The following is a 14,608-nucleotide window of genomic DNA, read 5'->3' as shown; positions in this document are numbered from 1 at the left end:
ACTAATACACAAAAGGGATGATCATGGTTGTGTTCACCCCACATGCTCCCTTGTAATTTATTGTATTAATACAAATTTCTGGATTTGTGTAACATGCAGAATCATAAAATGAAACTGCTTCATGCAAGAAATATAAATTAGCTTGTGTTCAGAATACTGTAGAAACACAGCCTAGCCCTGGGTTCAAATGCTATTCTGAACTTTAGTTTGTTGAATAAGTCACAATTGAGTTCATAAACTAAAACTATAAATCAAATGTACTACTTTGACTTCAGCAAATATATTTGTTAGCTTTTAACAGGTTTAGGTTAAGCAGAATAACTTGACTATTTCTTTTGGAACTCAAATGGACAATCCTTTTAACTAAAAAGTCAGTTACATGTAGGTTCCCTATCATGCCATAGATGCTTTGGTTTAACCCCTGTTAAGTTGCCAAAAACTACGTTAAAGTGCTCTTATAAAGCTTGATAGGGCTAGTGTCAGTGATTTAGAATATTTATCATATTTTCCCACACCTATAAAGTAGATCAGAAAGATAGTATTTGCTCAACATAGCACAGTTAACTGAACTTTGGTTTTCTTAGTTAAACAACTGAGCTATAAACCAGCTCACCTAATTTTAACTTAGTATGTTGTATGAACCCATCATCCTGTGCTGCTGAAAAGGAGACTGGTGCTAAAAATAGAAGCTTGTCTAGGGCAGCCTTCGGCCACAACTCATCATTATAGCCAGTAGAGTTAATGGACATATCATTTGGGTAAAGTGAAAGTTGACACATCTGGAGGGCATAAGATGGGTTAAACCACGTATCATGGGTTGTTCAAATCTGAGAGCTAAATAGTACTTGCTGCTGTGTATATATATTATCATTCCAGATATTTCAGTAGTAGAAAGTACTTCCTAATTTTCTCTCCATCTTGACTGAGATGTTTAACCTCTGGAAGCATATCAAGTTAGCTTCTACAGGGATGTTCAATTGATGCTTAACTTATTGGACATTAGGATACAGTGCAAATGTTCATTATTGTGTCCTTCCTTCTGACTCATCCCTTAAAACTAAGGGACAAGGATGTTCCAACCTGCAAACTTTTGAAACCTTAGATACAGCCCATCCACCTATATACCCAAATTCCCCCAAATTATTGTCAGTGTGACTGAAGAATGTAGGAAATAATGTATTTAAATTAAACTAAATATTAAGCTAAGGTTTTTTTGTGCTGGCAGTGACAGTTTCTTTGTCTTAGCCTTACCCATTTTTTGGAATGTGGCCATTCAAATCTTTGGCCTGAAGTAAATGGTGCATTTCTTGCTTTGGGATTATTTAAAAGGAAAGGGATGCATATTCCCTCCTTGGAAAGCACCCCCTTTTTGGAGTTACTCCATCCCATAATTGAATATAATGGAATTAGACAAAGTAAACAAAGTGATTACCTTAGTCATGTGAATCCAGATTATTGTATAATAACCCAATTAATTTAATAGATATGTAATACAGATTGTTAAGGAAAACCTGGATTTCTGCAATGTAAATGTAAAAAGTTCTAAAGCAAACAGATTGCAAACATCCTTTTTTAAAATGAAACATGGTGGTCTAATTGTCTCCCATTAGAATTTTCCAAACTAAATAGTTTCAGAATGTAAGTCCTAATCTGACATAGTTTGTTCTTTCTTCCTATTAGCAAATGCTTTTACCACTGCTGTATAATCACAATCCATCCAGTGGATTTGTTACAAATGTTTTCAAAATACATTTTGATTTAATAGGGATATAGCATAAATTAAAGTGTACTCATCCAGCCTGAGGCCTCTGCAGGAGAGTTTAAAAAAAAGTCAAGATGAGAGCTGTGAAAGGCCCAATCGAAGGCCCTTTTTTGTGGCTGACATTATGATTTTTTTGACCCCCCAGCACCCTGTATCCAGTTATGTATAGTACAAAGTGAACTATGAAATTTAATATAGAGAGAGCATGCGGAGGTCTCTCAGCTCTGAAGGCTCTATAAAGTTTGACTGAAAAAAAAAAGATTTTTAAAGATGGACTGAAGGCATTTGGGGGAAGCTATGTCTGAACAGGTGGGTAGTTTGCTACTGGAAGGTGAGGCCAGTGTCTTTTTCTTCTCTCTCCTAAATACTACATGAACCGAGTGGGAAATCACTTCCTGTTTATATAGTCCTGACCCTGAACACATTTTGCCCAGTCAGTAGTGTTGGAGATTCGAATCTACATTGTTTTCCATTGCTAATAAGTACAATGAGACAGCCAGACTTCTAGCATTTCAGAAACACTATTGTGCCTGCATATCCAGGAAGAGTTGCAGCATTGGAAATTGTAGTCCAGTTGACAATCAGGAAATGCCTACACAGTTGGACTGTGATGAAGTATTATCTGCTATTTGCCTGCCTCATTTTCAAGGTTATACCGAGTTTTGATTAATGGAATTGACTTTTTTGAAGAAGGAACTCCCTCCACTGCATAGTTTTATAAATTATTGTTTTACACAGCATGGAAAAGCAGGAAAGGGAGCTGTTGCTTTTACCACATTAATGTATATTTTAGCATTGTGAGACGCAAAAATGAGGCAAGATCTTTAATGACAAGTCTGGCAGACACTACATTAGGTTTAACTGTGGATGTGTCCAAATTGTTGAGAGCTGTCCGTCAAACATATCAATTTTTCTTTCTTCCTTTCTCCTCTCCTTTAAACAACTGACGTTTCTTTGACGATGTTCTTTGACACCTATACATAGTCTCAGGAAAAGGTGTTGTTAAAATAAAATTGTGGATTTTCAGATTTTTCTACAAATTAATAACTACAACTAAATAGTCTCTGTGAATTTCACTTAGTCTTTGTGTTCCTGGTATAAAAAATATCAGGAAAGTTACTGAAAATTTGAAGAACAGTGAGAAACTATTTAGCATAAACATTTTAGCTTTGCCGGTTATACCAAGTGGCTCAATTTCAAATGATATAAGTACCTAGCAACTTTGTTGCAAATATAATTCTCATACAGTATGAAACTAAAGCTTTAAACATGGTGATTTAGCTAGCGAAAGGCAAAATACTGTGCATTTTACAGTAACTAAAAAAGATCCGGCAGTAGAATATTTGCACCATCTAGTGGCTATTATGTCAGAAAAAAATATCCTAGTGACCATAACAAATGAGGAATTTCAAAACAAAACGGATATAATGCAAAAGTGATGCAAAAGACAAAAATGAAAATAGACGTTGCTTGCAGCCAGATAAACCAAAATTTGTTTCAGCAGACATTTGGCTTACTCTATTCTGAATTGTTGCTTTCTTACAGTAAATGTTTTTAATAAACACATTTGTAACTGCTGCACTTTTATCACTACTTTTTCTAGCTTGCATTTTTTGTTATTTGTAATGCCGTTAGCCCCCTCATATACTATAAAAAGAGAATACAAAGTATGAATAATTACTTAAAAGATCTGAGAACGTATCTTTTTCAGTTGGATGTACCATTAAACTATCATTCAGAACCAACTGAGAATCTAATATATGTACTACTGTACATATAATGGGAATCCAAGTAAGCTGCTAACACTAGTTCCACTTAGACCAGGGATCAGGCATGCTGCTCTTGGTAGGCTATCTACAAACCCTAGCTGGAACATTTTATTAAACCTTAGGAGACAATCAAGACTCGAAATAAATTCCAGTATACCCTGTGGGTCTTACTTGTAGACATGTATAGGGTTGAACAGTTGTTAGGACTTTTCTGGTTTGAAGAAAGATATAACCAACCCGGCAGTGGTATCCGCCATTTTTTAAAATCAGTTGTTCCATTTCCTTTTTTTAAAGGAAAGATTCATTCAGGTTTCATCAGTGCTATTTCAAGTCAGAAGACCTGAAAACTTAGATGAGGCTACCAGATTTGGGCTGCAAAATTCCAGTTAGTCACTAGATAAAAGTAAAGAACTACTGTTTTCTGTATTACTTTCCTGCCATTTAGTGGTATTGATATTTTTCAGTGAAGATTCATTAACTCTAGACATGCTCTGATACTGCTGTTTCCTCAGGCATATTAAAACAGTTTTGAAATTAAGTGAGAAGGAAGAATTTCCTGAGTGAAAACATTTCAAATATACTTTGTGCCAATTGTCAACAAAGTAATTGCCTGTCTTTGACTGTCTCCCAGCAACCATTCCAAGCATCAACAAAAGCTTCCCAGCTCCTGTGTTTCTAGAAGTATTTACTGTGGGGAAGGTAAAAATCTTCTGGTTTTAGAAAATGACTGGACAAAGAAAAGCTAGAAGGATGGCAAGCCAAGCCATTCTCAGAATTAAAAAAAAAAAGCATGAAAAAATGTTTCTTGATTATTTACAAGCATGGAGAATCTGTAGGTACTACATTTTAAAATAAGCTGCTTTTTACAGATTTAAATATACTTTTCAAGAACTATGTTGTCAGAAATACAGGCCAGATTATGAACCGATTGCTCTTTATAAAAATAAAGCTTGCTTGTTTGTAGTTGATATCTTTTGTTGTTCATACACGTACCCAAGTAGAAGTAATCAGTGGGCAAGCACTTTCTGCAACTGGTTTCAACCATTTTACTAAATATTTTGTAGATTTAGAAGCAGTCTTAGAAATTTTGGGGAAACCAAAAGACAAAGGAAACATTTCTAAAATGTATCTGACCTCACAGTGATATAAACAAGTACTGAGCTCGTCCTGAAATAATTTAATACTTGTCAAAAGTACAGAAGATCCTGATGCCACATGATCCTGTGTTCGTTTTCAGAAGAAGTGAGTTTACTGTAAATTTGTACAGTACACCAAACCAATCTGGAAAAAATCCTGCTGAAGAAACTTGTTCTGTCCTCCATCAAACTAAACCAAACATGATAAAGGACTGCTTTTCAAAATCCATCAATGGGAGTTCAGATAGTACAATATCAGAATATGCCAGTATGATATAGATTCTCGGGAGCATAAAGTATATTTGATCCTAGTTATTTTACATCTAACAATACACTGAATCATATGTATTCAAAAAGTAGTAAAACTAAATTGAAAGACCGCTAAGGTAAGCATTTAATTCTCCATCTTTGGGGATATTAAAACACATCTATCTCATTTCCTTGCAGGGGAATGATCTAGAAATGGAAAATGAAGTACAAATGGTAGCTTATTCCCTCTATTCATACTGACTTTCATAAAGATTAACAGCTCCATAGGATGGACTCTCTCCTCCCAAAGGCTAGATGGCATTTAAGAAGGATGGAATCAATTAAAATGAATTAAAATCAAGTAAGAGAAACCTCGCAGCACTTAAAGTGTTCAACTTGGATTGGAGGGACCTAAGTTCAAGTCCTTACTCAGCCACAGAGGTCGCTGGTTTACTTTCACCCAACATACCCAAGGAGATTGTTATTGGGTAGATAAAACTACTCAATTATCCATGGTATGGATAGTAAATCATTGGAAGCAACTACTTGCATGCCCTTCTATTCCCTGGCTTGTATTTCAGCGGCTTTTACAGTAGCTGACCAGTTGTCATTTGACTTTAAAAAAATTTTTAAATATAGGTGCACAAAAGTTAAGTTCCCTTCCCTCGGGATTTTTGCTTAATGCAAAATGGAACATTAAAAATTCCACTGGAAACCAGAAGATAGGGAGTTAGCCATTCATTAATTGTATGGCTCAGATGACATGCAGAGCCGTGGTTAAATATAATACACAAACCTGGACTGTTATCGTTACACTGATTGGAGTGACTATGTAAGGGAGATGGGAGCCCATGCATTGTTACGTTATCATAAGGAATCATACTGCCATTAGAACTATTTGCTCCTTTCCTAGTTAACTTTCTCAGTATGACCAAAACATACCTCAAATCAGATTATTATATAGAAGTGATACTAGTGTAGCCAACTTTTGTGCTAAAGCCATGGGATGGCTATGTTGATCTAAATTAAACTCTGTACTTTGTAGTTTAAATCAAAATTGATGTATTTCTGATCAATGATTGTAACAAATTCAGGATTCATTATGCTGTAATCCATACTAAACAATTTCCCCTAACCTAATACTTACCAGGTTTAGAGAATTAATAACAATAATTTATTAAACTTGTATGCCACCTGGCTCCCAATGACTCTGGGTGACTTGCAACAATCAAAACAAAGAAATTACAATAGAACTAATGAAAGGGAAAAAAGGATAAAAGGTAAAAGATGGCAAGAACGACAAACCGGATGGAATGAAGCGAAGGTCTCACTCTCCCTCGCTAAAGACCTGGTGAACAGCTAAGTCTTCACAGCTCCACCAAACAGCAGCAGAATGTGGGCCATCTGGATCTCTGGAAGAACCTCATTCCAGAGGGCAGGCGCTGTTATAGAGAAGGCATGCTTCTGGCGCACTGATAGATTATGTTGTTTAATCAAAGGAATTGCACCAACCCTGCAAGTTTGAATTGGTTGGGCAGATACTATGGGAGACAGTAACCAGGTCCTATTTGAGAACACTTCCTCTAATTTAGCTAGTACAACTAGTGACTAGGAATGATGTGACTTATGGTCTAAAACATTTGGAGGGCACCAAGTTTATAAAGGATAGTACAGAATATGCATTTAGAACTTCTGCTGGGGAGGCCATCTTTATGGAGGGTTAGTCGGAATGCAAGAGACAGAGCACTGTCTTAGGACCTTAGAAAGCTAGTTTAGAAGTGCTATTTTTATGTCCACAGCAAAAATTACAAGCTATCACTAGGAACTTAAACTCAGTTTTACAAGTTGTATAGTACACTGTATGTACTATAATTTCTCCAAACATATCTTGGGAAACATTTGATTAAGATGCCAAGAATTCTAACTAAAGTACACAGATAAAGTAGTGTAATCTAGATAGCACACTGCTATTGCTATCACATGAGCACAGTACTGTAAATTGTAGCATATAATTAATTTGATGTTTATGAATAAAATGATTGGATATTATACTGGACTCATTCTATTTCTTTTCCTCTGATACCTTGTCCTTTATTGACTACGTTTGACTGCAGGCTAAAATAAATGGGATCGCTGGAGAATTCTCTGATTAGGATGAACAGCAAATATACCCAAACTGAGTAGCTAATACATTTAAAAAACTGAAAACAATTTTGTACAGTGCAATATTTGAGCACTGAAATTTTATGTGAAGTTTTAACCTAAAGAGTAAGTCTTCCACACTGTGAAGAAAATTAGTAAACTGGATATAAATCATATTTGAAACCTGCACTTTTGCAGAAAAATTGCTGGTATTTTGATGACTAGGATAATAAATGCATTCAAATAAAATCTGTACAATAGTTCTTGTGTTTGGGGGTATTAAAGTCTACTATGCAGTAAGACAATGATAGTTATTATTACCTCTCTAGAATAACTTATTTTCTTCCCAAGAATTAGATTAATTGAATTCTCATAAAAATATCATAAGCCCAGAATCACGTGCAACATTAAAACTGGTATTCCAAAGGGAATCAGTTTTTAAAAAATACCACTAATGCTGTAGTCCTTAATTTTAATTATTTTTTTTATTCAAATGTGTCAGTATGACTGTACTCTTGATAACCACTTTAAATTGGATTTAAACATACCAGCATGGTTCGAGTTAAGAAATTTCAAAATCTCTTTGGAATACTAATTTCATATTTATAGATTACTTAAAAGTATTTTTTCTTGTAAAAAAAACCAACCTATTTCCCTGAATTGTTTCAAGACAGTTGATGATGTAAAGTTTAATATAAAATATTTAGTCACAAAATAGTATTGCTTTTTGTATGCACATTGTGGCAAGATTAATTTGCTCTTTTTCAATAAAAATTATACCATCTCCCATAAAATTCTAAACACATTAAGAAATGTGATGTAGAACAGAATTACACATGTGAAACAGGTACCAGCACAACAGTGAGATTATATTACATCAAAAAATTTTAATGGTCCCAAATATATACTCAACAACCAAGCATACACTCGGGGCAAAATAAAAATAAAATTATGACATAAAAGTGACATCTAGAATTCCATTCAATCTTTTAATTAAGGGATAGATATATCCCTCATCTCCAAACAAAAATCTGCAGTTTAAAGGGCAAAAGGGAACAGATTAAAAAAAGAGGAAACATGTTGAGCCCTCCCCGAAAGAGTTTTGTTTTTTTAAAACCTGTTGTAGTTTGACTAAAAGGTTCAGAATGTGTGGTTTTAAAGGCAGGTCTCTTTATAGAAAGAAACTGCTGGCATTCTTAGCTAATGAAGAATTATGGCAGAAAAGCCTGTTCTTCAAAGTCTTGTACGTGGTCCAAGAAATCATAATCTGATTGTAACAACTGAACAGCCAATCCAGAATTCCACTATCAAAACTCCTGCCCTGTTGGTGTTGTATTTTCCATTTCCTTCCCTGAGAAAAGGGCAATGCGTGGTCCAAGCTGGAGAGGTCAAAGGCATGTTTTTCCATAAAGCGTAGTATTTCCTCTTCTTCTGCTCTGCCAAATTGGCACTGATTAGCAGAAATCTATGTTTTAAAGTTGATCTGTGTTATACACAGTAATTCATTAGAGTTATTATTTTTATAATATGGACTTCCCCTTCTGGAAACCTAGTTTATAACATAATCCACACTGATCTTCATACTTGTCATTATGAAGACTCTAGCTTTGCTTTCTGGGTCAAAGGTAGATTTTCTTCATCCTCCTCCTCATCATCATCAGGATAGTCTACAAGCCCAACTAGTCCTCTCTGAAAAAACAAACAAAAATCATATGTAAACTGAACTGAGTTGCATTCTTCAATTTAATTTATCAATTAAAGTAGGTTTGAGATGGGTGGCTATATAAATTGAATAAATAAATAAATAAACGGTTTCATGTAAAGCTATAGTATTTTGATAAACTTGTAAAACACATTAATGAACAGTTTACAATATTTAAATGAGAAATTATGGATATACTGAATTGCTACTTAGTAATGTTAATACATGAAATATGTAAAAGTATTTTATCATTATTACAACTAAGAAAAGTTTAGGTGATTTGTAAGCAATTAAGATGCATGAAGTTTAAAGATTATGAAGTGCTACCCTACCGCATGCTCTATCTACTCTGAATTGACCCATATCTTAAAATATACAGTGATGTCTCTTTAGCACTCAGGTAAGGCAAACTGGGATTAAATGAATGCTGTTCATGATAAATACAATATGTTGTCCTAAAAAATAGAGTATGACAAATACACATAATTTTCCATATGCGATACAATCCCCTAATAGTATAATTATGCTACTAAGCACTTTAATGAGTTGAAATTCTCTGTAATAAAAACATACCACCTTTAATTTTGAATAGACAAAATTAATATGGGTAAGACCACTAAATCTGATTTATCTGCAAAGGCAATTAGGGTTTCTCCCCATGAACAACATAGTTGCGAAACCTATTCATAGCTTTTTCAAAGACTGGTTTCTTCTGGCGAGATGTAACTCTGATACATTGCAATCTCTTTGTTTATTTTATTCTACTAGAGTCCAACAAATCCTTAGAGATACAAATCATTATTTGGTAGGAAAAAGATCACAAGAAAACTGCTGCAAAAAACATCAATTTGCCTGTTGGTTCAGGAAAGAAAGATTTTTGATAGATGACACTGAACAAAGAATGTATATCTTCATTAGTGTTGAAATGTCTGGGATCATACATTATACATAATCAAGGTTTGCTGAATAAGCCACAATGGATGGATTCACTGAAGACACTAACCCTGACCCTAAACGAATCACATTGTTTAATGCTGACCGAACCATAAAATTTTGGTTCTTCACAACAGCGAACTGCAGAATGAAGGTTCTCATGACAAAAGTTCTAATCTTTTCCTAAATCAGTGGATCGAATACTGCAACCTATAGTTAAAGCTATTTCAAGAAAACTGGCAAAATAGTGCATGATAGATATGGCAAACTGAGAAGGTTTAATCTGTTGCATGTAGTTCCTGTCCAAACAAGCAAAGTAATAATAGTACCTTTCATTTATTTTTTCAAGTTACTCATATTGATTCATTCATCATCAAAAAACAAGAACAAGCAACTGACATCTGCATATTATAGAAGAACATATTGCTTATCTATAACTGTTATTCTTTGTGTGGTCATCTGTGCATTCATGTGGGAGATACACTAATGCAGAGCTCATGCTGGGAACCTTCTAGAGCTGAAGATTTTTGACAGGAGCTGCTCTCCAGTGTGCATGTACAATGTGTCTCCCACTTTCCCTATCTATAAGCACAGGCACCTGCAAAAGGGTAGATGGATGAATTGTATGAATGCACAGATGACTATTTGAACAACCACAATTACAGTTAAGCAATTAATTACTCATTGCGGACTCTGTGCATCACACATATTTGGTAATTGACAACTTGGAGAAGAAACAGCTGCACCATGGGAACAAAAAGAAAAGAAGTATCAGACTTCATATGGACATCTAAACAATAGCGCTGATGAAGGTAGAGATCGGGCCCAAGGGGCTACTTTACTATCTGCAATTTTTCTGGTAGAATATCCTCTGAAGCCTACTGGAGTGAGTTACTATACTATTTTATCAGAAAGCTTCATGGTACCTTTCCTCCATTATGGGGAAAAATTATTTATTTATTATTTAAAAGAATTGTATGACTGCCCATCTTAGAACCACAACTCTGGGCAGCTCACAACAGTTATATAAAACCAAACATCATACAAAAAATAAATAAAAGCATGAAACAATAAAAACAGAAACACAGAAACCTGACATCACTACCAATTTCTCTTGATGCAACCAACAATGCTGTGTTCCAACCCTGACTTCATCCTATCCTATTACTTGAGGAAAGAGTAAGCTCTTTATGACTTTCTAGAGGTTCAAGAGGATACAGGCTTGCTGGATCTCAAGGGGAAGGGTGTTCCAGAGGGGAGGGGCTGCCATGGAAAAGGTGTGCCTCCTAGGTTCCACAAGATGGCAACATTCAAGGGAAGGAACCTGGAATATGTCTACTCTATCCAATTTGGTTGGATGGCAGGTACACTCAGGTGAAATCTTTAGTCTTCAATAACAAATGAATAAATGCCAAAACCAATGGAGATGTACAGTCCAAACTACAAAGTAAGCCAGTGTATAGCAAATGCTGAGAGAATGGAGAGATTGCTCAAGTTCTGTTGAAGGGGATGGGAAAACTACATTGTACAATAGGCTCTAACATGAAAGAGTTTCATAATCTTCAATAGGAAAGCTACACTGCTCTTGTTGAACTACAAATAAGACTGATCCACCCAAAGGGTTAAGAAACCCTTGCTTTTTTCTTAGAGGTGATTGCTGTCAGGAAAGCAAGTTTCCATGAAAGAAGTTGGTATCAAGTGATATCAAGTGTCTGAACTGTTTTGTCAAACACTTGATATGAAAGGCGAATTTGAGTGCCCATGTACAGATGCCAATTTACTATTGCACCTGAGACATTTGTGGACTGGTTTAACATTGGGAAAGCTAATGATTTTCAGACTGATTTCAGGTTCCCCAATAAAAGTTCAAAATTCTTTGCGCGCTTTGTTGCAGATGAGGATATATGAGAAAGCTGAAGCAAAGATGATGCAGTTTACCTCAAGAGAAATATAGAACAGTCTCAATGCCTCTGATAATGTGGAGATCAAAAAAGAACTGAGGGGGAAGACAAACTAGAGGGTAGTTTTCACCTAAAATCCTCAGGTCTATAAGATTCTTAAAATTATGCATTTTAACCATCATGTTAATAAACTCTGAGCCCTGACCCCAATCTCTTTCTCATTACTAGATTAATTTCTATAAAATATTCTTTATATTTCCAACTGTGGATAGTGAAAAGCAATAAAGAAGGGCAACTAGATACAAAATCAATGATAATTATTTTAAATATCCCTTTATTAAACAGGTACATAACTAGAGGGAGAAAACACAAACTCTATTCAAACAAACAGCAAATTTCATTTGCACAATAGTAACTGTGTGGACTGATTGGCTAATACGGAAAATATACATAATACTGTAGCATGATTTGATTAAAGGGAAAAAGTACCTTTGTAGTTATAGCTGCCATCTGAGATGTGCTTTTAGAAACTGATCCAGGAGATCCTGGTGACCCAGGAGATCCTGGTGACCCAGGAGACCCAGGCAAATTACTTGCTGATGACTGGCTGGTGAGGTTAGTCTTTGTACCACTAGAGAAGGAAAGTTTAAAACTTGGACTTTGGCGACCTGAAATGTTCGTTTTCAGAAGGACCTCCTTTTCTTCACTTTCTTTAACTGCAATGTAAAACAAACACTGCTGTAACAAGTTGTACTGTTAAGCAAATAGGATAAAGATACCACTTGATCACACTACTGAAATACCTCTGCTTATTTCAGTGAACTTTTATTCCCGCCTTCCCCCCAAATGGAAAAGACATTAGTTGTTACCTATACCTACTCACAACTGCATAAAGATCTCTTCAAATCTACCAAGTAGGGAATAATATTCGTCAGTGGAAAGGCTTACCTAGCCACTTCTTTATACTATTTTCAGTACTACCAGCAGACTTTTAAAATTTTTCCCAAGCTTTTTAAATCTGTGAATTTTAATCTACTAAATTTTAGCTCTACTGTAAAGTTTTAATTATATCTATTTTTACTGCTTTATGCATTGATGCTGACTACTTTTATGATGTTTTGCATTACTTCCATTTATTACCGATTTATACTGTATTTGTTGTTGAAAGCAACCTACAGAAGAATTGTTGAATAGATACAATATATGCAATACAAACACAGGCAAGTAAATTTAACTCAGACAACTTTTCCTTGCTGACTTGCTTTTATGAGTTAACAGTTTGTTATAACCAGATTTCAAATTAATAAAAAACCCAAGTTGGCATTAGATTACAGCTACATCTTAACAAAAATAGAAGTTGTAATCACAGTAAATGGCAGCAGAGGAAAAGCAGGGAGAGATCTGTGCTAGAAAGATAATCCAGTAGTCCAGGGTTAATCATGATTCTAGTTATTATTAGGGCCATACTAGCCTTTCAAATAAAACCTAGTTGTGCATATTTTGAAAATACATGGATACAGTAAATAGCTTGTTTGTGCTATTTAGGGCAGGAAGTGAATTATGGTATGGATTTACCACTCTTTCTATTCAGGTACTGTTTTAGTCTTTCTGCTACAGAAAATATTTATTTATTTATTCAATCATTTAATACGGGTGCTCAAATTGCAATGTGACCCTGGGCAGGTAATACCAGGTTAAAAGCAACAAACCAACCAAAAATGCATTACGTCCAAGAACACTTACATCTACTTGGTAAATCCCTTAAAGCATGTCTCTTGGGTCCGCTCAGATGATGCTGCTTAATAGAAGGGACCTAGAGCAGTGTTTTTCAAATTTGGCAACTTTAAGATGTGCAGACTTCAACTCCCAGAATTCCCCAACCAGCATGCTGGCTGAGGAATTCTGGGAGTTGAAGTCCACACATCTTAAAGTTGCCAAGTTTGAAAAACACTGACCTAGAGCATGCTTACCCTGCCATATCTTGTGAGATGTGCTGAAATAACAGGAGACAGGTGGTCCTGCAAGTGATCCAAAGGCTTTTCTAACTACTGAAGCTCCTTTGTCTTTGCAGCTTACCTGCTCTTTTCTACCCCATGTTGGCCAGGGGGATTAGTGAACGGGACAAGGCTGGCAACTAGTAACATGTTCCCCTAAGTTACTTACATTTTTTTCTTTCCATAAATTTACTTATAGGATCCATAATATCTTCATCATTTTTACTTTTATCAGAGGGTGGCACCACTACCTCTCCATCTTCCATATCATCTTCATCAGTGTTGAACCACATTTCTTCCTCATCCTCCAAAGTCCTTGCGTCTCTTCTGTATCTATGGTTTCTTAAGATGGATCGCATGCTATAAAAGGATGTTTTTGCAATGAGGCTATAATATATGCACACTGCTAAAATGAGTATCATGCTGAATCCTAATCCTTTAATATTTCTGGAATGCACTTAATCAACTACTTTAACACATGTGTTTTCCTACTAAGCTAACTCCACATGTGCAGTATTAATGAGAGAAAAAGAGAAAGTGCTCATGTGTCAACACGTATTACCATTTCTGACCTAGTTACTTAGCCACTGTGCAAACATAAGGTTATGCAAAAATAAAGCAGTTCAACTGTATTTTGCATGGGTTAATTTGTAATATATATTTAAAATTTTGTAGATCAACCGTGAGGTATTTTCTTATACAACAAAGAGAAGCAAGATTCTCCTAAGTCAATGAGTCTAACTGTGATCAGGTTAACGTAATTCTGGTTTTCAGGCATTACATAAACTTCATTAATAAATACATAAAACAACTGCAGTTTTAAAATATATGCATAAACATATTACTCTCTTAGCTATTTTTTGCAACATTGTATACAGCTTTTGCAAGTGCAAGCACAATCTCTTAGCCAATTTTATCCAGCAAGCAAAATGGTGTCTTCTTCTTAACAACAATAATAAAATTTATATGCCACCTGACTCCCAGCAGTGTTAATGGATGTGTCTCCCTCTTCATAGATCT

The 14,608-nt window shown here is 35.2% G+C and overlaps 1 protein-coding gene across 1 annotated transcript in view; it reads right to left on the bottom strand.

Annotated features, from left to right (window-relative positions):
• Positions 1–6,819: 6,819 nt before the first annotated feature.
• PPP4R3A (protein phosphatase 4 regulatory subunit 3A) overlaps positions 6,820–14,608 on the bottom strand; it is a 33,220-nt gene continuing 25,431 nt past the window's right edge. Inside the window, exons 13-15 of the mRNA XM_007432959.4 lie at positions 13,758–13,948; positions 12,084–12,310; positions 6,820–8,747 (exon numbers count right to left, since the gene is read on the bottom strand). Of these exons, the coding sequence (XP_007433021.1) occupies positions 8,649–8,747; positions 12,084–12,310; positions 13,758–13,948 (517 nt within the window). The 3' untranslated portion in view covers positions 6,820–8,648. The remainder of the gene's footprint in view (positions 8,748–12,083; positions 12,311–13,757; positions 13,949–14,608) is intronic.

The sequence above is a fragment of the Python bivittatus genome, unplaced genomic scaffold (assembly GCF_059951505.1).
Source record: "Python bivittatus isolate LINGU-HERP-01145 unplaced genomic scaffold, Pbiv_v1 ctg000480_np1212, whole genome shotgun sequence".
Taxonomy (NCBI): domain Eukaryota; kingdom Metazoa; phylum Chordata; class Lepidosauria; order Squamata; family Pythonidae; genus Python; species Python bivittatus.
This window is presented reverse-complemented; position numbering and strand designations above follow the sequence as displayed.